The 24,433-nt window shown below is 42.5% G+C and overlaps 1 protein-coding gene across 1 annotated transcript in view; it reads right to left on the reverse strand.

Annotated features, from left to right (window-relative positions):
* Positions 1 to 24,433, reverse strand: part of LOC138746674 (voltage-gated delayed rectifier potassium channel KCNH4-like) — a 172,920-nt gene that overhangs the window by 46,367 nt on the left and 102,120 nt on the right. Inside the window, exons 7-12 of the mRNA XM_069904963.1 lie at positions 20,416 to 20,623; positions 16,435 to 16,629; positions 15,407 to 15,606; positions 13,656 to 13,905; positions 9,164 to 9,378; positions 2,493 to 2,531 (exon numbers count right to left, since the gene is read on the reverse strand). Coding sequence (XP_069761064.1) covers positions 2,493 to 2,531; positions 9,164 to 9,378; positions 13,656 to 13,905; positions 15,407 to 15,606; positions 16,435 to 16,629; positions 20,416 to 20,623 — 1,107 coding nt within the window. The remainder of the gene's footprint in view (positions 1 to 2,492; positions 2,532 to 9,163; positions 9,379 to 13,655; positions 13,906 to 15,406; positions 15,607 to 16,434; positions 16,630 to 20,415; positions 20,624 to 24,433) is intronic.

Raw genomic sequence — 24,433 nt, forward strand, 5'->3', positions numbered from 1 at the left:
CAGAGCCAGCCACCACCAGGCCAAGAAAAAGCTTCTCCACATGGGCAGTGAATTTGCTGAACAATAAAATTAATTGCTCACTCTAACCAACTGACACTCTACTCTTTTATTAAATGATACTTATTTCTTTTTAAAATATGTATATTTGTTGTGTATATGTATTGCTTGTCTCTAGGTGTGTTACACCTGATTGTGTGTTTGCAGGTTTTTGCACTGAGGACCGGAGAATGCTGTTTTGTCGGGTTGTACTTGTAAAATCAGATGTTAAATAAACTTGAACTTGAAATAAATGCCAACTGCAAAAACCTAGGTTCAATCCTGACCTCAAGCAATTTATACCAAGGACATCCTGTGTAGAACTTCACAGTGTGGCATGGTTGCCGTGGAGCATTGGATCAGAAGTCAATCCACAGGACTATAAGAGTGGCAGAGAGGATCACTGGTATCTCCCTTCCACCACCACCCCACCCCCCCAATCAATGTGATCGATTGGGTGATAGTGGATTTGAGGAGTGAGTGGGCATCTGAAAGAGAATAGTTGTAGACCCGGCAGGCTCAACGGACCAGATGGCCTACACATGCTCCTATTTCTAATGCATAGGATGGATGGAATTTCTCTGAGCCAGGAAATTGTGTTAGGAAAGGAAAGGACTGGTGTTGGAAGCAATTTTAATCTCACATGCACTGAGCCACAATCTCTTGACTCTACTAGTACTTCAGAAAGAAGCCTCAGACAAAGTACGTAAGCGAGCTATTTGAACGCAAGGCCTCTGCTTTCCTCAACTAACTTCCACACATCGGTCACAATGTTGTTTTATTTTGCTTAACAACAGTCCTGTGAGCCGCCTTGGGATGTTTTTTTCAACTCTCTCTGAATTAATTTGTTGCTGAGCTAGAAGGAAACCCAACCTGTTTCACCTCTGAACTTTCCCATTTTGGACCAAATTCTTCTGGGTAAGGATTGCACTTGCCGTTTTCCAGACACGATCTGACCATTCTACCCATGGATGCTGCCTGACTGGCTGAGTTTAATTTAATTTCAATTTAATTTTTAATTTAATTGAATATTTAATTTAGACATGCAGCATAGTAACAGGTCCTTTTGACCCATGGGCCTATACTGCCCCAATTACACCCAATTAACCTACACCCCCAGTACATTTTTTTTTTAATGGTGGGAAGAAACCACAGCTCCCAGAGGAACCCTACACAGATACTGGGAGAACATCCTATGCCATTGGTGCTTTGTGGTTAGTAAGAGGTTACTTAAGGAGGTAAGCAAATGGAAAAAAATGGTTGAGAACCACTGGCCTAGGCTTTCTGGATGACAAGCACCAACGAAAATAGCAAAAAGGCCTACAAATTCAGACGTGGGTTTTTTAAAAAAAATCTCCAAATCAGTGGTTATCAACCTTTATTTTCCCACTCACATACCACTTTAAATGTTCTTTATGCCATCTGTGCTCTGTGATTAGTGAGGGACTACTCAAGGTGGTATGTGGGTGGAAAGAAAAAGTTTGAAAACCACTGTTTTAATCATATCTAGTTGACTTGTTATTTACACGGTTTCATAACTCCAAAGGAAATGGGCCAATGACCATTTTTCTCAAGCGATATATTTCAGTACAATTGGGTCCAGAGCAATTTCCCTTCCCACCCACATACCATCTTAAGCAATCCCTTACTAATCATGGAGCACCTATGGCAGAGGGATTCCTTACAGTGGTATGTGGGTGGAAAGAAAAAGGTTGAGAACCACTGACCTAAATGTATATGGGTAATGCATTTCTTTTCTCTCATCTCCAACCATATAGTCTCACGAGCTGACCCACCTGCAATGTCACCTCAGGCCACTGTCCCAAGATCCTCCTTTACCAGTAACACCACACCCTCTTCTCTTTTACTCCCACCTCTGTCTTTCCTCAAGCACCTGTAGCCTGGAATATTGAGATCGCAGTCCTGCTCCTCCCCTGATGAGGTTTCCTTATCATGTTTATCCATGTCTGAAGTTCATCTGCATTATCTGACAACCCTCAAGCATTAAAATAGAAATAATTTAAACCAACTGTCCTTCCTCACTCCCTACCTTTTTCCAGCCCACTAAACTTTCTATCATCACCCTCTCATTTCCCTCATGCTGTTTAAATATTAAAGCTATGTAGAGTTTACAAAAAAAATCTTTTTCATGCTAATTAAACTAATTAAATACAAATTCACCAGGGGAGCTGTGTGCACATGGGGATCCAATAATACTGAAAGCAAACTCTGAGATAGAATTGCAACCGATGCCAGTCAGCTCTAATGAGACCTTGCCTGGTTGAATTCAACACTAGAGCTGTCAATCTCTGATCCGAAGCTCCAATATGAATGAAATTTCACAGAATTTTATTCATATTATTAATGATTCTCTTTATCTCCCTTTCAGTTTATTGCCGGTTCAGACCACAACAGATATAAAATGCATCACAATCAGAATAAAATAACCAACGTACCTGAGGGAGTCTTGGGGACTTGGAGCATTTTAAGATTCCCTGTGAAAATAATAGAAGGAATTTTTATAATGCAGTGAGCAAGAACAGTTACAACTGAAATTATGTGCAGATAATCTCGAAAATATGACCGTATTGACAACAAGGCCATCTTGCATTATCAGTGCTAGAAATCTACAGACAGACGAAACCTTTCAGGAAGTCAATGTCTATAATCATATTTTTTTTCTCATTTTACCTGGTGAAAGGACTGGGTGAAAACTCGTAAAGGCTGATGCTTTCCAATCAATTTGCATAACGACAAATTTTTTTATACTGTTAGCATTGTGGTTAGTGTTTGTGGGGTTCAAATCTGGTCAGCAAGGAGTGTATACGTTCTCCCAGAATTGCATGGGTTTCCTCCCACCATTTGAAACATATCTGGGGTTGTAGGTCAATTGGGCGGCATGGGCTTGTGGGCCGAAAGAGTCTGTAACCATGTTGTATGTCTCAATTTAAATTGATTTGATGAAATTAATTAGAACTATAGAACATTACAGCAGAGAAAAAGGCCCTTCGCTCCTTCCATTCTGTGCCAAACTATTATTCTGCCTCGTCCCACCGACCTACACCCAGTCCATCGCCCTCTAAACCCTTCCATCTATGTACTTGTTCAAATTTTTCTTAAATGTTAAAATTAAGCCCGCACTCACTTCAGCCAGCAGCTCTTTCCATACTTCCACCACTCTCTGTGTAAAGAAGTTCCCCCTAAAGTTCAGCCTAAACTTTTCCCTTTCACCCTGAACCCACGTCCTCTGGCTTGTATCTCACCTAACCTCAGTGGAAAAAGCCTAATTTCATCTACTCTTATCTAGATCCCTCATAATTTTAAATGTCTATCAAATCTCCCCTCATTCATCTACGCTCCATGGAAAAAGTTCTAACCTGTTTAATCTTTCCCTGTAACTCAGCTCCTGAAGTCCCAGCAACATCCAAGTAAATCTTCTCTGCACTTTTTCCAATCTTATTGATATCTTTCCTGTAGTTAGGTGACCAAAACTGCACATGATACTCTAATTTGGCCTCACCAGTGTCTTGTATAACTTTACCATAACATTCCATCTACTATATTCAATACTTTGATTAATGAAGACCAGTATGCCAAAACCATGCTTTACAATCCTAACTACATGTGACACCACTTTCAGGGAATTATGTATCTGCATTCCCAGATCTCTCTGATCTATTCCAATCCTCAGCAATCCCTTACTAATCACAGAGCACCTATGGCACAGGGATTACTGAAGGTGTATGTAAGTGGAACGAAAAAGGTTGAAAACCATTGTTTTATTCGTATCTAATTGACTCGATATGTGCACGGTTTCATAACTCCAAAGGAAATGGGCCAATGACAATTTTTCTCAAGCACAATATTTCAGAAGCAATTGAGTCTAGAGCAGTAATTCTCAACCTTCCCTTCCCACTCACATCACATCTTAAGCAATCCCTTACTAATCACAGAGCACCGATGGCATAGGGATTACTTAAAGTGGGATGAGAGTGGAAAGTAAAAAGGTTGAGAACCACTGATCTAGTTGGTACCTCAATATATTGATTTACAAAACTTTCCTGAACACATTTGACAAACTCCAAGCCATCCAGCCCTTTTACAGTATTGGAGCCCCAATTATTCTGTGGAATCTTTAAATCTCCTACTATCACAGCCTTATGTTTCCTGCAGCGGTCTCCTATCTCTCTACAGTTTTGCTTCTCCAATTCTCGATAACTATTGGGCTGTCTTTAATGCAGTCCAATTATTGTGGACATACCTTCCCTAGTTCTCAGCTGCACCCATATAGCCTCAATAGATGAGCTCTCTGGTGTGTCCTGTCTGAGCTCAGCTGTGATATTTTCCATGATGAATAATGCCTCTCCTCCCCCTTTCATCTCTCGCATTCTATCATGTCTGAAACAACAGAACCCCGAAATCTTGACACTATTGGCTACAATGTCATAATCCCACATACCAATCCATGCTCTCAGCTCGCCTGCCTTTCCTATAATACTCCTTGCATTGAAATTAGTCTTCACATCCTCTTTTTCCTCCTCTACTGCAGCACTAGCAAACCTTCTCGTAAGGATATTAGTCCCCTCCAGTTCAGATGCAGACCATCCTGTTGGAACAGGTCCCACCCTCCCAGAAACCAGAAGCCCTCTCTCCTGCACCATCTCTTTAGCTACACGTTAAGCTGCAATATGCTCCCATTTCTAATTTTTATAGCATGTGGCCCAAGTAGCACAACCCTTTAACTTAGTGCCTCACTCCCTGAACTTTTTTCGGAGGACCCTTCCTACCTATGTCATTGGTCTGTACATGGACCATGTGATCTGTCTGCTCACCCTCCCTCCTGAGAATGGTGCGAACTTGATCTGAGATATCTTGGACCTTGGCACCAAGGAGGCAACATGCCAGTTGGGATTCTTGATATCTTCTACAGAACCTCTTAATGGTTCCACTAACTTTGGAATCCCCTATTACTATAGCTCACCTCTTCTTCTCCCATCCCTTTTTAGCCACAAGACCAGACTCAGTGCCAGAGATCTGACCTCCATGGCTTATCCTTGGTAGCACCACCCCCCCTCCCCAACAGTATTCAAAATGGTATTCTTGTTATTGAGGGGAATGGCCACAGGGGTGCCCTGCACTGACCACCTGTTCCCTTTCCCTCCCCTGACTATCATACAGCTACCCTCCTCCTTCCTCCTAGGTGTGAAAGCGTCTCTGTAACTCCTGTCTCTCACCCCCTCAGTCTCCCAAAAGATCTGGAGTTCATCCAACTCCAGCTCAATTCCCTATTTGCAAGGAGATGCAGCTCGATGTACTTCTCACAGGTGAAAGTCTTCAGGGAAATATCAGATTTGTTGGTCAAGGCCAGGAAATGTCAGATATGTTGCCCATCCCTAGATGATGATGAGCCACCTTGGTGACCTGCTGCTGTCCACATGGTTAAGTTATTCTGACAGTGCTGTCAGGCGCCAAGTACTGTCACAACTCTTTAAACCATCCATCACTGTGCCCTAGGGCTTGGGGGGCCTGGTGGCGAGATGTCTAGGTGACCATGTTTGAGGACCCAGCCATGACAGAAGGAACAGTCAACTACTTTCAAGCCAAGATGGTGTGCAACTTGGAGATACATTTGCACTTGGTGATTGACATTTCACTCGACTCTCCTGGTGATACAGATTACCAGATGAGAGACGCTTCACAGAAATTTTGATGATTCACTGCAGTGCACCTATCGATAGACCCACCATAGTCTCATTATGCCAGAGGTGAAGGGGGTGAATATTTAGAACATATGCACATAGGAAACATCATCTTTTCCATCCTCCACTCCACTCACTATCTGCTCTGGCACTGGATCCCATCCCCTGCATATCTCGTTTAACCCCCTCCCGGAGCAGCACTAGCAACCCTTCTTGCAAAGATATTTGCCCCCTCCAGTTCAGAACAGGTGTCACCTTCCCTGAAGCCCTCCCACCTGCACCATCTCTGTAGCCACGCATTAAGATGCATTATCCTCCTATTTCTAATGGCTCTATCTAGCACGTGGCACGGGTAGCAATCCTGAGATCACAACCCTGGATTGGGCTATTCTGTCCCTTGAACTTGCTTCACCATTAAATAAGATCAGAGCTATTCTTTTGCCTCAGCCTTGCATCCTTTGATACTTCTGCCTAGAAATCTATTGATCTCACCGGAGATACAAGAGACGACAGATGCAATCTGCTGGAGGATCACAGCAGGTCAAGTAGCAGTCGGAGCAAAAGAAAGGTTGACATTTTGAACTGCAGCCTTTTATCAAGACTGGGGAGAGACAATATCATCCAGTTAGATTTCTGGTCAAGTTAACAAAAGGCAGACGATGGCAGGAAGATTTTTTTCGACAATAAAATAACAAGTGAATTGGTCAAAAATCCATAACATAACTGTGAGTCAGACGACATCCTAATTATCAGTCTGATACCACAGGCATGGCTGTTGCAGGATATTGAAATGGCACAGTAGGCAACAGAATTCACCATGATAACATCACTCTTCTAGCAAGCCAAACCACCCATTGTTTGGTTATAAAGAGAAGAGTCTCCAAATGCCATGGTCACTCTTCCCGTTACCCACAGACATCAAGCCAGAAGGGCTGTTTCCCAACACACAGTAAAAATCAAAAATCTGGACCACTTACGAACCTGGACTTCAAACTTTTAAAATTTACTGGCTTGTGTGTGTGTGTGTGTGTGTGTGTGTGTGTGTGTGTGTGTGTGTGTGTGTGTGTGTGTGTGTGTGTGTGTGTGTGTGTGTGTGTGTGTGTGTGTGCACGCATGCGTAAGCATCTCAGATACACAGAAGTCGTGGAAATATTTATTTATTTGTTTTTTTCCTACTTTGTATTTTATACGAAAGCAGACCAGATTTTAGGACTTTTACTGTATCTGACTACTGTGAAGATGAGAGAGTGTTAAACCATGGGAAGCATGTAACTGTGTAGGGAGACAGTGATCAGAAGGATCACCTAATACTATCCCATTTGCGCATTATTCCAAAATCTCATTAGGCATTTTATGTTCACTAGTTTGGGGCTTATCATTACTGCGTGAAACAGATTTGAAGTTTAATTAACTACTGTTAAAATAGGGCAGACATTAATTTATCACATAGAGAGAGAGGAAATTTAAATCTCAAATACTTTCTAAACAGCTGTTGAGAAGGAATTCATAAATGTTTACACATGCTTTGATTTGGCAACATTTTATAAATGAAAGCAGCTGCTTCTCCACCACCACAATTTCTAACTGAGAAGTACTTTACCCCATCCTGTTTCTGATTAATGTAATTTTTTCGAGTGGAAGAGGCTGTTAGCTCTCATCTGCAAGCCCAGAAGAATTATGATTGTTGGCGAGTACATATATGGTAATCCCATCAAAAGAAATTGTGTATTCCTGCGTTAGGTTGGGCACAGAACCTCTGCATCTAATCTTCCAAAATCTTTCACCCATCAGAGGAACATCCTGTATTAGCAGGCAGCAACTTTGTGACATCTTTGCTACTGTTACCCACTGATGTGCAACACATTTGGTTAATCAACCCTTCCTTTAATCCAGTAGCAATTATATTATTGGAAAGTTGTATTAAATTAAATTTTAAATTTCAATTTAAAAATGTAACAGGCCCTTCTGGCCCATGAGCCCGTGCCACCCAAATACTCCCATGTGACCAATTAACCTAGATCTGTACATCTCTGAAATGTAGGAGGATATCAGTGCACCTGAAGGAAACCCAATGGGACACGGGAAGAACTTTGACTCAGTGATAGTGTGTGCTAACCACTACACATGATATGCTGCCCAGAATCAAATGCTGAAATTAGCAATTCTAAACACACAAGGATGGAAACAGCAAAGGAGCAAGTGAATTTGGTGGACCTTACCAGGTTCCAGTTTACAAGCATTGGCAATGGCCATGATTTCCAGAAAACTCCAGTTCGAATCAGCCTACACTGAAGTCAAGGAAATCCTGGACATTTAACATTTATTGCCAGCTTCCATAACATTTTCTCTACAGAAAGAGCAGGTTCAGATCTCGCCAATTCTGATGAAAGATCAAGGGCTTAAAATGTTAACTGCTCCTCCTTCTGCAGATGCTGCCTGACCTGCATTCTCGGTTTTAATTTCAGATTTCTAGCAACTGGAGTTTTCTTTCCACAACAGTGAATGGCAATCGAGAACATCTGTCAATGTATCCTTTCACAAAATAAGATTACAAACTCCACATAGACCCTAACCAATCTTATTAGAAAATGCTCACTTTTCAAATAAATCAGCATAAAGCCTCTAAGAATTTTTATTCATCCATTCACTCACATTAGTCCAAAAATCTGTAATCAGAGAAATTTAAGTGTTAACATAACTTGAACATATTGTTCAATGCATTCAAAGAAAAATGTAAAAATCTAGTCTCAATGATCAACAAAAACATTGGAAAGAAAAGAATGACTTTTCCCCTCTCATGTATCGTACATACTCGTGAAATAGTCGAGTTTTTCGGACCAATTTTTCAAGTCAAATTTGGGAGGGGTCAACTTTTACATGGGTCATACTTTTGACCCATAATTGCATCGTTCAAGGCGTCGGGAGCTTGGATGGCCAGGACCCGGTGGTAAGTCCGTGTTCGGGGCGCTGGGAGCTCGGATGGATGGGCAACTGGTGCTTTGGAGAGAAAGTCTATGGGTGGCCGGGGCGAGCATCTGCAGTTGGGGCGTCAGGACCTTGGATAGGTTGGTGGTTGGGGCCAAAAATAGGGTATTTACACAGGTCATAAGAAAAACATGCAATTTTTGGAACATAAAATGGGGGTAGAATATTAGATGGGATTGACTATTACATGAGTACGTATGGTAATTGACGAGATTTGACTGTGTCTGCGGGGTATGTGACCACATGTTTGGAAGACAGTTCCATGGCCAGCAAACTTAATGTGCAACTGACAAAGGTGGAGGTGACTTGGAAGTAATGTAGCTCCACGTATTTACTCACAGATCTTTTAAACCATTTGTTGTGGGAAAAAAAGGCACACGGGCTTATTGTCACAGATTATGAAAAGGTCCACATAGCGCAATTCCTAAAAGATCTGCTCTTACCAGAGCTTCACGTCCTTCTTCGAGGTTGAAGGTCAGGTCACGGTGGATGTTAGACAAGAATTTGCTTGAATACTCAGGATAGAGTTCTAGCACCTCATATAAGCCTCTCAGACTGATATATTGCAGGTCACAATATGTTAATGCTTTCACATCTGCATTTGTTTTAATCACTTGTCCCTTGGCTGAAAGATCTGCACCAATCAAGTCTCCTTTGCCTGCAACGTAAAGCAGTTCAGAAAATTTATAGGCACCTTGGTATCTTGAATTATGGATCCAAATTGCAGAAAGTGATTTAAAAAAAAATTGAATATTTTATGTTTGATTTTCAAAGACTCATAAATCCAAATAAACAATACATTTTCCCCACAGCAGTGTACATCATGCAGACTCTATTTTATACCCTACCCATCTCCCCTCCCTCCTCCACCCTAATACAACAAAGAAAAACAAATACAAAGAACGGAATATCATTAGTAAAAAAAACCTTAAGGGAACGCAAGAAGGACCCAGAGAAATAAAAGGATAAGAAACAAAATACAAGAGCCCGTCCCTTGCGCCATGACCCACTTCACTGATCTCAAGTATTTCACGATTGCCACCATTTATCTAAAAGGGGTACATCTGTGCACCAATGCACTGCAGACAGGGACAAGACAAAGAAAATGATTGTGACTACAGGTGGACCAGGAATGACCTCCCTCCACTGCACATCCACAACTCTGTAGTAGAGTGGAGAGCACCAAGTTCACTTAACCAGTGACCTATTTTGGACACACATCTTCTCAATTCTCAGGAAGGCCCAACAGCAACTGCACTTCCTGAGAAGACTGAAGCAGGCAAGGCGACCGGCCAGCATTATGTCAACCTTCTACAGGAACACTGTCGAGAGCATCCTGGCCAACTGCATCAGTGTGATATGGTTCCTACAGAGAAATGGATCAATGGATCAGAGGTCAATCCACAGGACAACAAGAGCAGCAGAGAGGATCACTGGAGTCTCCCTCCCCTCTCATTGCTGTGATCTACCAGGATTGTTGTTGGAAGTGGGCGAAGACCCCATCCACCATGCACACAGCATCGTTCAGCTGCTCCCATCAGGAAGGAGATACAGGAGGATCGGAGCCAACGCCACCAGGCTGAGAAACAACTTCTTCCCATGGACAGTGAGAATGCTGAATGATCAGAGACTCTCATATTCATGAAACAATATTTAAGAAATCCCTATATCATAGGTGCTCTGTGATTAATAATGGGTTGCTTAAAGTGGTATGTGAGGCGGGGAGGGAAGGTTGAGAATCACTGCTCTAGACCCAATTGTTATGGAAAGATTTTGCTTGAGAAACATTATCATTGGGCCATTTCCTTTGGAGTTATGAAACCCTGCACATAACGAGTCAATGAGGTACGATGACGTAGGTGTTCTGTGATAAGTAAGGGATGGGATTACTTAAAGTGGTGTGTGAGTGGAAAGAAAAAATTTGAAAACCACCAGTATATGAATAGTTGTCTTGAATATGTATTGTTTGCCTGTATGTGTGTTAAATCCGGTTTTGTGTCTGAATGTTTTGTACCGAGGACCAGAGAACACGGTTTCATCGGACGTACTTGTACAATCAGATGACAATAAACTTGACTTAATCGAGCGAAGATTTTTGCCTGAACTTGTAACTTTTGAATTTATTAATTCAGAGAATATAGATGTTGCTAGCAAGGCTGTCATTTATTTCCCATCCCTGATACATAACAGCCTTCAGATCAGAAGCTATTCTTTTATATCACCTTTTACAAGAACTAGAGGACAGTTAAGGTGAAAAGGTGAAATTCTTAAATAGAACATTACGAGGGACTTCATGCGGAGAGTGGTGAGAGTGTGGAACAAACTGCTCACTGAAGAGATGAATGCAAGCTCCATTTTGACAATTAAGAAACATTTGGATAGGTACATGGATGGGAGGGGTACAGAGTGCAATCATCTGGGTGCAGGTAAATGAGACTAGGTAGAATAAGAGTTTGGCTTGGAATTGATGGGCTGAAGGGCCTGCTTCTTTGCTGCAGTGTTCAATGAGAACTGTTGTGATGAATGATGACCATCCTGAATTGTTGGCTGTCACTCTCTCCCCGAGACGGCCTGACTTAGTGAATATTTTCAGCATTTTCTGTCACGACTGCAAATCTTGGCCCAAACCGATTAGCTCAGCGTTATATTTGCTTTTCTACTGAGCTCCCTTTCACTATCAGTACTAAACAGTTTTTTTTTGTGAATCAGTGTAATATTTTTGGAGCCTGTAGTTTCCAAACACAAAGAGGATATTGCACAAGTGTGAAGAATTAACAAATGTAATGGAACATGGAATTTTACAGAACAGCCTGTCATCTTGGTGAATTGCACATTATAATGTGATAAGAATATTTACAGTACTTCAAATTTTTTTTTGAGGGTTGTAAAATCACTTGGGTTATCAGGATCATCCAGACCTATTTCAGAATAATCCAGATCCCCTTTGTAATTCTCTGCTGCCTCTGGTATTCAATGATGGTATTAAAAGATGAAAGGCGAGAATGAACCAGTTTAACAATCAAATTTGAAATGGAGGAGGGGATTGTTTAATAGTTCACTTAAAACTTGCAAGCTGTTCTCACTTTGCAGTGCATATTTCACTGAGACATACTTATGTAATAACTCCCTCCTACTCACATTATATAAATTTGTAGCTTAGCAACTGCAGCAGTATCAATGCGGGTTTTCAGTGCCAGAACACAGTGCATAAACTGATTGGTGCTTTGGCAAAAATGCAACCCTCTTCAGGGCCATTGTTACTTAAAATGAGGCAGCAGTATTTTAATCAGAAGACTACACTTTATGTCTAATTATCAAGGGAAAAAAAAGTAATTGGAATCAGAAATCAACATTAAAAACAGAATTCATTCATTCACGTGCTTTGCCGTTCAGTGTGGGTGATCACGTCTCTCCATCCGTCATGATCTCTGACCCTCCAAATTGTAGTTGTTGCCTCCCTTGTTCTCCTTCGGTGAAGGCTCCATCTTTGAGCTGAGGCTGTAGTCTATGTTGAGTTCATGATTATACAAGGGAAAATATACTGAAGTGTTTCCCTGTTCCCTTCTTCAGTTGCAGTGTCCGTACTGGACGAGTAACCCTGGCCATTGATCAGCCGATTCACCTGCCCAGCATTTTTTAGTATTACAACCATAAATTCCAATTTGTAGAATCTGCTTGTAAAAACCATCCACCATCTGCAATCCATGGTTTCACGTGACCCTGATTGGGAGGCTAAACAGATACCACACTTTGCCCAAGGGTGGCCTGTAGGCTATTCGACGGAAGGAGCGCCTTACACCTCCTTTTGCTGAGCAATTGCACAGCACTGACACCGAAAAACAGAATAGGCTATAAATTTCTGCCCGTGTTTGCACCATGAACATAATACCTGTTCAAAATGTGGTTCTTCCTGCAAACTCGTGAAATTTAAATCTATTAAAGATTAATTCTTCTCACTTCATAGTTAGGAGTATTACCTCGGTTAGAAACTAGTGGGCTAGGTCACATTCCACAATTTGGGTCTGTATCCTAGGCTGGCAGTTAGAACTAGTACTGAGGGAATGCTACATAGTTGGATCCAAAACAAGACCTACGTGATTATTTCTTTTTACAATGTTTCTTCAAATAATTTGCTATTTCTGGAGTAGTTTGGTTGGCCAATAACATTGATAACACATAAAAAATACCATTTAGTCAGATATAAAACACCCAAGACATCTGGATCTAAATAGTTGGGACTCTTAGCCATATTTTGCTTTAAATTCCCAAAAGTGTGGTGGCATACTGAAGCATAGAGTGTTTGCTTTTACTCTCAACATTTCTGTGAAATTAATAAAACAATTTGGTCGAAAACGTAAAAAGTAAATATATTATGTGGGTACTAACACCAAGTAGAATTAAATCATGCAAAATATTTAATTGGCTCAGGGAATTTCTGCTTCTTATAGATGGTTTTAGTGTAGTGGTTATCACGTTGGCCTCACATGTGCAAGCCCCCTGGTCCGAAGCCAGGCAGAAACATTTGGGGTGGCACGGTTGACGTAGTGGTTAACGCCAGTGATCGGGAACTGGGTTCAAATCCCGCGCTGTCTGTAAGGAGTTTGTATGTTCTCCCTGCGTCTGTGTGGATTTTCCCTGGGGGATCCAGTTTCCTCCCACCATTCAAAACATACTGGGGATTTAGGGTGTAAATTGGGTGGCATGGTCTAAATTTTAAAAAGTTTAAAAAATTTAAGTTGAGGTTAACCAAATATAGATGGTCTTAAACTTAACCTAATCTTGATTGCAGGCTCTGGAATTGTGTTCCCCTGTTAGTGCACTTTGCTAGCTCCCTTTCTTCCTTTAAAACATATTCCTTAAACCCTGTCCTTTTGACCAATCACATCCACCCAAAGAAGATGTTAGGTGAAAAGTCAAGCAGTTGTTAGCTCTTACCGAGAATTGCCAAGACCATGTTGTCCTTCAGAACTTCCATAGAGCCTGAGCACACAAAGTAGTTTGCCTGCAAGGCATCACCTTGTCTGATGAGATACTCTCCAGGAGCACAGAACGAAGTTTTGATGTGGAGAGACAATGACCTCAAGCATCCATGACTGGCCGATATAAAGAGGGGTAACTGCAGAATCTCCTTGTGGAGGTGCATGGCAATGTCAGCACGGAGCTCATCTGGGAAATCCCGTAAAAGCTGCAGCAAATAAATAGATTTAAACAATACCTCCAGGATGTATTTTTTAAGCATAAAACTCAATGCACACTTAATGGTGAAAATGGAAGGCAGGATTTAGATACACATTGGTCAGCTCAGAGAATTGCTGCCTCACAGCTCCAGTAGTCAAGGTTTGATCCTGACTTCCATCGCTGTTTGCACATTCTCCCTGTGACTGTGTGAGTCTCCCATGGAGGAGGGTCTAGGAGTCTGGTTTTCTCCCACATCCTAAACATTTGCATGCTGATGGAGTAATGGGCCACTCTAAAGTAAGTGTGTGTGTGTGTGTGTGTGTGTGTGTGTGTGTGTGTGCACATGCGGTAGGATCTGGGGAGTTGATAGGACAATAGGGAAAATAAAAGAGCAAGGGGATTTGTGAAAAAGGGAGTGATAGTCTGGACTCAGTGGAATGAAGAACTTGCTTCTGCTTTGTATAACTCCATAACTAATCTATATGTGGTATCTCTTTGATGAACATATCTTTCCTTTTTGACCATTTCTATCCAGGAAAAGCATGACTGGAAAGTGAGTCCTGTAGTATTGTGTTTCTGTGCATTGTATCATTCCACATCAGTGAAGAATGAAATGTTTATTCAAAACTTCATGAGAGGAGCAAAGTCTGTGATTTCCCTTTCAGCTCCTTTTCATATGTGACTAAAGCTCTAATATGCAAAGCATCTGGACACAGTCCGTGGCATCAATGATGTGGAATGAATGGCTAGTGGCAACGTTCATGGACGTTGCAGTGCCTCTGAAGCCTTCTTTTGATTTAACTGATTTCTCTGAGCCGGTCCCAGATCAGAGCTGGCATCCAGACTCAAGCTGGATCCTCCTGAAGGCTGGTGTTTGAAACTGCCCCATATCAAAGCAACCAACCCTCCTCCTCAAGCCTCACAACACTTGGTTGTCTCTGCCCTCTACCCGTTCCACCCCTCCATCTGCTGACCTTAAACGATTCTTCACACCAAGTCAAAGCCTAACATCGACCACCAGCCATTGATAATACTACCATTGTTTTTCTGATCCTATCCCATTGCCCACTGAATCTTAGCGACCAACGCTTAATCCAAGTAACTCAGTCAAATGTCTTTTCAACCTCTTCCTTCTCTGAGTCCTGTGGATTTACTGATTCATTTTCCCCATGACTGATCTGAGCATATCACTCATGATATGCATCTAGTGCTCCACTGGGAATGTTCCATCTAAAATGCTGATATTCCTCTTCTAATTCCGCCATTGCAGATACTTCACCCTCCCCAGGTGGTGTTGACGCACCCTATGGGGCTTGTGAATTGAAATGGTACACGGGGATCTGTGCTCAGGTGCAAAGGGGAGGCTTGGATGTAATTCACATCTTGAACGATACAGTCTGTTACAGGTCAGAACAGTCCCATCAGGACACTGACTTTCTCTCTCAAGAGACTTCCGATTTGTAGGTCAGACTAGAAGAGTATGTGTGCAGGTGGCCTGGATAATGTACCTCATTGGCATCAATCCCGTTATTCACTGACCAGGTGGTCTGGAAATATTCAAGCATTCGCTGCTTGAGGTTCTGAGGAAGGCGATGAACTCGAATAAAGTCTTTCAGGTCCTTCATGCGAGTGTGGTAGAGTGAGCGCCTCGAGTACATGCGTTGAATGATGGCGGTAACGTTCCCAAAAACAACAGCGTGCATCAGAGCTGGAAGGAAAGATGAAATAGATGGAAATGTAAGAAAAAGGAGCCAGGATTTGTCTTTCTGATAGCCTATTTAAATATTTATCAGCTCATGGCTTTTTTGACAGTCCTCTTTCCAAATGTTTTCTTGAATCATATGCCTTTTAAAAAAAATAGAATTGCATTCAGACAGTAGATTGAGTTGAGGTTTAGGATGGCCACAAGATATTGGGTGGGAGGAAGGACAATATGTAGTTGTACCTTTAACACAATGCGAATGTATTCCTGATCTCTGGTCTGTATGTGCATGGCTGCAATCAGGCCTGTAGGCACCCTCCCAATGCATATACTTGAATACAGGCTGTGAGTGTACTGTTAAACTTGGGCCTGCACTTGAACACAGGGCTCTCAGCCCACAACGCCAAAATTCGCACATCAGTGCCAGACTTGGAGGGTGCCACTTATACAGACTGGAGCCTATAACCTGTGGTCTGTGAGGGTTCAGGGGTGAGAAAGCCTGAAAAAATTGCAGGTATGAATTTAGTGGGTGAGTAGAATAACTCGTAAAGAATTCACGAGTCACATCACATGCTGGATACTTCAATGAGCCAAAGAGGAAACTGGCAGAATAGGTATTCACATGCTCTCCCTCTTCTGGCCTCTGCATTTTGTCTATTTTTCCCCAATCTGACATGGCTGTTGAGTGCGGGGTTGGAGGGTATGAAGCATCTTGTCACAGTGCCTGACCTTTCATTGGCCTGGTGCTGATGTGATGGCACAGCGAGCTTTTATCTGCTTGTTGCTTTCAGATGTTTGTGCTGGGAATAAACATGCCAGGACTCAATCACGTACCCCCAATCAACATTGTGCAAATTGAAAATATCTTTTCCGCGTCTGTGTTTGCAGAAACGTTTCCGAAGCCAACACTGGTTAGGCTACTCAGGGTGAAGTAGAGGGCAGCGATATAGGCACTTCGAATGGTGGGGCCACCCAATGAGTTATTAGTGTATGGAGTCTCCAACCGTTTGCCGAGCTCATTTAACCAACCTGGGGAGAACAAACAAGCAGGAGTTTAAATTACAGACCAGCTGAAAATTGGGAATATCAATATATATTCATATAGTAAATCAGAAATAAACTCACCTAAATTGTTAATTTTAGCTTACGTTTTGCCATCACACCTTCAATTATAACCACCCTCCCTTTCTTGTTCCTTCGATCACCTACCATCTCCTATCCCGTGGACCCCTCAGACTGCTACAGGCTGACAATCTCTCTTCTTCCCTCTCAGCCCTGATGCAGGACCTCCATGTGGAATGTCAAATTGAGCCTTTTGCCTCCACAGACGCTGCTTGACTCTTTTGAGTTCTTCCCGCATTCTGGTCTCCGCTTACCTCCAATTTTCCCTTCAGTTGGAAGCGCAGTAAACCAGAAAGGAATCATTTTGATCACAGCCAAGGACGAAGATATTGCTGGAGTTTACAGTCAAGTTTATAGTTGAGTCACCATCAGTAATAACTTGCGTGTACTTACAGATCATGAAAAAAAAACCTACTTGAGAGAGATAAATAATTAAAATTTTGAAGAATCCTGATTTTCAAGGAAGTTTTTGTCCAATGAAGTACAAACAGATTTAAGATATTTTGTATCTTGCTTTAATTTAATGAGAAATAAAAATGCGGAACTATAGGGGTGAATATCTAATATCTCTGACAGAGATTGTGTATAATTTCTTTACTATGAGATTAATTCTTTGCTGTGTTAGTTGGCATGAACATTTTAAAAAATTCAGATGCTGTAAATCTAAATTAGAAACAAAATGCTGCAAAATACTCAGCAGTCAGGCTGCATCTGTGGGGGAAGAAGCAGAATTCATGGCTCAAGCTGAAGACTCTCCATCAGAATGTGGTGCATTTGGTGTGTTTTTTTTTGTAAAAGAATGTAATGCTTTAGCCGGAATGCTGTAGTGCCAGTTGGTCCTTGTGCAACTCCATTCTACAATAGTATTGTTGACTAATAGCTGCCTTCTGAAGGTGACCAACCAGATGTTCAGTGCAGCAGCTTTAGAAGGTGCCAGAAATGCTGACCTTGAAGCCAACTTCAGCATCTCAAGAATGATCTGGAGTAGTGGGTTTCAAACTTTTTCTATCCACTCACATACCACCTTAAGCAATCCCTGTGCCGTCGGTGCTCCGTGTAAGGGATTACTTAGGTGGTATGTTTGAGTGGAGGGAAAAAAAGGTTGAGAACTACTGCTCAAGGCCCAGTTGTTACTGAAATATTTTGTTTGAGAAAAATTGACATTGGCCCATTTCCTTTGGAGTTATAAAACCTCCTTGGTGCCTGCCACATTGACCACCGCCAGTGGGCTGATCTCGCCTCCAACCATGCATCTTGACGCCTCACAGTTCGGCGGGCAGCAACCTCCTTTGAAGAAGACCACCTCACTGACAAAAGACAAAGGAGGAAAAACCCAACATCCAACCCACCAATTTTCCCTTGCAACCGCGCCTGCCTGTCCCACATCGGACTTGTCAGTCACCAACGAGCCTGCAGCAGACGTGGACATACCCCTCCATAAATCTTCGTCCGCGAAGCCAAGCCAAAGAAAATAAAACCGTGCACATAACGAGTCGATTAGATATGATTAAAACAGTGGTTTTCAAACTTTGCCTTTCCACCCACCTACCACCTTACTAATCCCTATGCCTTACTAATCACAGAGCACCGATGGCATAGGGATTACTTAAAGTGGGATGTGAGTGGAAAGAACAAGTTTGAAAACGACTGATCTGGAGGTTGGATACCAATTGTTGCATTTATCGGGGTTTCAAAAGTTGCACAATGCTACACCACAAACAACTTAATGCATTACTGGCCTAATTTCTCCCTGTCTATTCAGCAATATTGTATAGATTTAACAATTTATATAAAAGCTGATGAGGTAGGAAGGAAAAGTTACTCATCTAGTTTGCTGCTGGTCCATTCATCTCATGGAGCAATCATCCGGATTGCAATCGAGGTCAGAAGATGATCACTGCTTGACGTGAGAATTTAGGGATTGCGTGGCGATTGTGGATTTCCAAATCAATAAGGAATCAGCAACATTTTTCTTTCTTTTATAAGTGAGCAATGTCGAGAATTAACTGCACTAACTCATACTGCTGAAGGTAATTAACTTACTCTCTTGATCCTAAATGCCATATCTACCCATTTCTCCAGTGAGCCAAAAATTTAATGTCTCGATCTTCAATATATTCAGCAAATGAGCATCTCCAGCACTAATGGAGCGTAGAAGGCCAAAGGATCCAATCTCAGGTTTCAATGGGCTAAACATTATACTGAGACCATCACACCTCGATCCATTATCCCCAGCCAAAGCCAAAGGAAGTAGGCTTTGAAGTCTATTTCATTTATTTCAGATTTATTTTCAGACTACATACATGTCATCACATCGAACCCTGAGATTCCTTTATCCTGCGGGCATGGCAGAATTACCATTAATTAGTAGTGCAAAAAATAACCTGTACACAGTGCAAAACATGTAAACAAAGAACTATAAACAGATAACGAATGTAAACTCACTGTGTAATACAGAGAGAACAAAAAGAATCAGTAAAGCAAGAGTCCTTAAATGAGTCTTTGATTGAGGCCCCTGATGATGGAGGGGTAGCAGCTGATCCTGTACCTGGTGGTGCGAGTCTTGTGGCATCTACACCTCTTTCCTGATGGCAGCAGTGGGTACAGAGCGTGTGCTGGGTGGTGAGTGTCCCTCCGACGGCTGCGTTCCCTGTAGATGTACTCAATAGCGGAGAGGGTTTTGCCTGTGACGTCCTGGGCTGTGTCCACTACCTTTTGGAGGAGCTTATGCTCAGGAGTATTGGTGTTTCCACACCAGACTGTGTTGCAGCCGGTCAGCACACTTTCCATCGCACCTCTGTAGAAATTTGCCAGGGTGTCTGATGTCATATTAAACCTTCGCAAACTCCTGAAGAAGTAGAGGCGCTGTCGTCCTTTCTTCAGTGTTGGGTCCAGAAAAGATAGTCCAAGATAGTGACTCCCAAGAACTCCCAACTGCAGAAGTGGGCAGAAGTTCTTCAAACTTTTAAATGAGCAGATATATGTCTCAAGATTCACAATAGAGATATAAGTAACACGCCTTTGGAATAATTGGGATTATTTTTAACTGTCATAAATCCTGGTCATATTTTTAGACCTATTACATTGAACTATTTCTAGTCTTCGATATAGTTACTCAATAACAGAAATGCTTCTAAAAATTTGGTTATTTTGCACATCATAGCTGCGTAGGAAATTGGTCAATTTCTGCTGACAGAAGGACTCTAAAATCACTGGAGTATTGAAATATGGACCGTAGAAAGAGGAACACTGAGACTTATTGGGAGCGGTATGCTTTGAAAAATACTAGCTGCAGTTTTTCCCCCAAGATTTCTTTGTGTTGACATGAAAAGAAATTTATTTAATACTTAGTTATTGTTTTAAGATTAAAAAAATGCTTTTTTTTTCCTTGTTGACTTATGGGTTTCTTGTTAACTTAGATATACATCTATAATTTAGCCAGAATATAATTCAATTATGTTGCACAACTTTGGATTTCTGTATTTATACCACACCCCAACTGAAAGCAATGGGATTAACAATCTACTCTTTGCATCTCAAGGAGAATAAACTGGAAGTAACATTGAACAAGGAAAATAATAAGCATTAAAAGTGAGCCTTGGATAGTAGCATTAAAGTTTCCAACTAATAAATGTTTAGACTGGTTAAGTTCAAGGATATATCTGTATGATCCAAAACCTCGTCTAGTCTTACCAATATCCCAACTGTGTGGATCATTCATTTCCATCTCGCTCCTGCCAATCACATACCAAATGCAGGCCATCCAATGAGCAAGTAATGCAAACATTGACATGAGCAGTGTGAGGACCATAGCACTGTACTGGGAATACCGGTCGAGCTTTTGTAACAACCGCAGCAGCCGCAACAGTCGCACGGTCTTCAACAAGTGAACTAGGGAGGTCTGGAAAACAAAGGAGAGCAGTTGCATTAACTCTGGGAGAACATCTGAAGTAGCCACTACACTGATGCAAGGGCATTCACTTTGAGCCAGTAACACATGGACACTGACGCTGAATAATTTGAACAAGCATGGATCTCTACTCCACTCCTGCCCATGTCATTGGTACCATTATGAACAACAACCTCTGTCTGATCACCCACCCCCTTAAGAACACACTGCACCTACTCAGAGACTTCTTGAAACTGAGCACCCAGGAGGTAACACCCTATCCTGGTGCCTTTTGAGGCCACAGATTCTCCTGACTATAGAGTCCCCTATGATTTCTGCTCTACCTGATCACCCTTCCTTTCTGAGGCTCAGGAGCTGACCAAGGTGCTATTGGTCTGGCTGCTGCCTTACCCACATAGATTATTCAGGCCCCCAGCAGTGTCAAAGTGGTAATATTTGTTGCTGAGGGGAATGGCTGCAAGGATGCCCTGCATTGCCTGGCAGTCCCCTTTCCCTCTCTTTAACTGTTACCCAGCTACTTTCCTCCTGCCTCCCAAGTGTGCTGGCATCTCTGTCTAACACCCCTTTAGCCTCCCGATTGATCCAGAGTTCATCCAGCTCCAGCCTCCAATTCCCTAACACAGTCTTGAAGGAGCTGCAGTTGGATGCACTTCTTGCAAATGAAGTCATTGCATTCCCTTACTATCCACATTCTGCAAGAAGAGCATGTCCCTGTCCTGACTATTAAAGAGCAAAGAGTTAGAAATACCTGTCCTTACCTTGCTTCAACTCCTGCACCTTCTCCTCGGCCTCTGCTCACCAAAGTCTTAAACTCACACTCCTCCACTGGGCCACTCACACAATTGCTGGTCCGCTTGAGCTTCCCCTCTTTTTAATGGCTGCCGCCAATTGGCTAATGGAGGAATGAAAAGAGCACCTGCTTTTCCTGCTGCTTTCTAAAGGCTACTCTCCTCCTGTAATAGCCCACTGTTGCAGTCCCTGATGGAAGTTATCTGGGAAATAAACTGATTTGTGGAATGTCATCAATGAATCCTGTCGACATTCAGCCCCATCTCCTCATCTACCTGGGTCCCTCCACCTCTGTTCATCTGACATCCAGCAACTGATTTTGCCCTCTCTGGTCATCCTGCAAACTACCAAATGTTCATTGGGTTTAACACAGCTGACTTTGCAGTCACAGAGCCACCTGTACCAACCGACGTAACATCACCTTTGCCTCAGCTGTGAAAATATTCACACTTCCCCCTAGAAGGACTCCTGCCCTCTGTGTATATCCCACCGGGGCAGAGTGACAGAGACATTCCCAGCATCGCTCAGTTCTATCTTTTCAGACCAATCTAAGAAAACATCCAAATCTTTATTTATTCATATTTATTGTCTTACCAGACAAGTGCTTGCCACTTGATTGCTAGCCTGAGAGAATTTAGGAAAACAACACAGATTCTCTTTTAATTTGTGAGTAGGTGGTTATGGAATCATTAAACTGAAAATTTGTTAATTATATGCCAAGAAAGATTTATAACAGTTAGCTCCATCATCTGATTGAAACAATCCATTCAGGCATTAACTATTGGATAGTTCAGAGGACCCTACCAAAGCGATTGCTTTAAAATAAAGACTTTCTTTAAGAGATTGGAGCCTAACAACCACGAGAACATCACTTTCTCTCTAGTCCTCTCACTAGATGTTGCTTTTGAAATCTGGTTCACATTTCTGTAATCAATGATCCTCTTCCTTCATCCCACATCACCTACTTGTTTACCTGAGGGCCCTCATTTAAGCCTAAATTATATTTGTTATATCCATGACTTTAGAAAAATGCAGAAAAATCTCATTGTTGCTGCAGATTTTGACGCAGTGCTGCTCTGCCTTATCCTCCAGCACCTCTCTTGTTTCCGTGAGATTTCCATTCTTATTTATTGATTTGTATTTGGAATGGTTTATTTTGAACTCTTGCACTGCTAACTGGAATCCTGCAAGACATTTCCTTCATCTCCTTCCCTTTCCTTGAGTCGTTGGTGGTATCATTCAAATCCACAGGATATTGATGCCATTCATCTCCATCCCGTCGCGCCAGTGCCTCTCTGGACCCAGACCGCTTCCTCGTTAATCACATTATCTGTCTGATGTCAGAGACAGAATGAGGAGAAATTGCCCACAACAAAGTTTGGCTGAAACCACTGTCCGTGATTTATGACGCAGAGCGCCTCTGGCCACCACTTCCATCTGAAGCAGCACCAGGTCATTCACAGCTGTGATGCTTGGAGTGACACATCTGAGGTTTGGATTCCATCTCAAGACTGCCACTCCCGCCTCTCAAATTTCACTCAACTCCTCCATTTCCTCAGATGATCTGCTCCCGAAAGCTGCATCCTTGTTTTTGTTTGACTCTTCCATCCCAGTTCTCCTTGTCCTTACGTCATCTTCCCTACATAAACTGCTCACTTACAACTTTGCCTCCATATCTTCACTTGCCCCAGGTCTCATCTTTAATTATAGCTTCGCTTGTTGATGGGTACTGGTCCCCAAACTGAAAATGCCTTAATTTTAATATTGTATTCCTTATCTTTGAATTGCTCCAAGTATTTCCATCTCTAATTCTGCCATTTCTTCTGGCTATAAAACCATGTTCACCCACTCTAGCTTTTTGTGATTGCTGATATTAATTGCTATATCAATAGCAGCTGTGCCTTCAATTGTTCAGGTCCTATGTTCTGGAATTCCCACTACCCTGCCCTCTCAATCAAACCTCTTGCATCTCAACCATGCCCTTTTTTCCTTCTTTGGCTTGGCTTCGCGGACGAAGATTTATGGAGGGGGTAAAAAGTCCATGTCAGCTGCAGACTCGTTTGTGGCTGACAAGTCCGATGCGGGACAGGCAGACACGATTGCAGCGGTTGCAGGGTAAAATTGGTTGGTTGGGGTTGGGTGTTGGGTTTTTCCTCCTTTGCCTTTTGTCAGTGAGGTAGGCTCTGCGGTCTTCTTCAAAGGAGGTTGCTGCCCGCCAAACTGTGAGGCGCCAAGATACACGGTTTGAGGCGATATCAGCCCACTGGCGGTGGTCAATGTGGCAGGCACCAAGAGATTTCTTTAGGCAGTCCTTGTACCTTTTCTTTGGTGCACCTCTGTCACGGTGGCCAGTGGAGAGCTCGCCATATAACACGATCTTGGGAAGGCGATGGTCCTCCATTCTGGAGACGTGACCCATCCAGCGCAGCTGGATCTTCAGCAGCATGGACTCGATGCTGTCGACCTCTGCCATCTCGAGTACTTCGACGTTAGGGATGTAAGCGCTCCAATGGATGTTGAGGATGGAGCGGAGACAACGCTGGTGGAAGCGTTCTAGGAGCCGTAGGTGGTGCCGGTAGAGGACCCATGATTCGGAGCCGAACAGGAGTGTGGGTATGACAACGGCTCTGTATACGCTTATCTTTGTGAGGTTTTTCAGTTGGTTGTTTTTCCAGACTCTTTTGTGTAGTCTTCCAAAGGCGCTATTTGCCTTGGCGAGTCTGTTGTCTATCTCATTGTCGATCCTTGCATCTGATGAAATGGTGCAGCCGAGATAGGTAAACTGGTTGACCGTTTTGAGTTTTGTGTGCCCGATGGAGATGTGGGGGAGCTGGCTGATGGAGGACCTCAGTTTTCTTCAGGCTGACTTCCAGGCCAAACATTTTGGCAACCATGCCCTAAGATCTCACTTAATACCCACTTATTTGTCAAAGACTCGGACCATCTTATCCTAAGCTATTCGTTTATGCCAAACATTTGTTGCTGAGGTGGTTTGATGGGTGTCTTCTGTTG

Source organism: Narcine bancroftii, chromosome 12, assembly GCF_036971445.1.
Source record: "Narcine bancroftii isolate sNarBan1 chromosome 12, sNarBan1.hap1, whole genome shotgun sequence".
In the NCBI taxonomy this organism is placed as follows: domain Eukaryota; kingdom Metazoa; phylum Chordata; class Chondrichthyes; order Torpediniformes; family Narcinidae; genus Narcine; species Narcine bancroftii.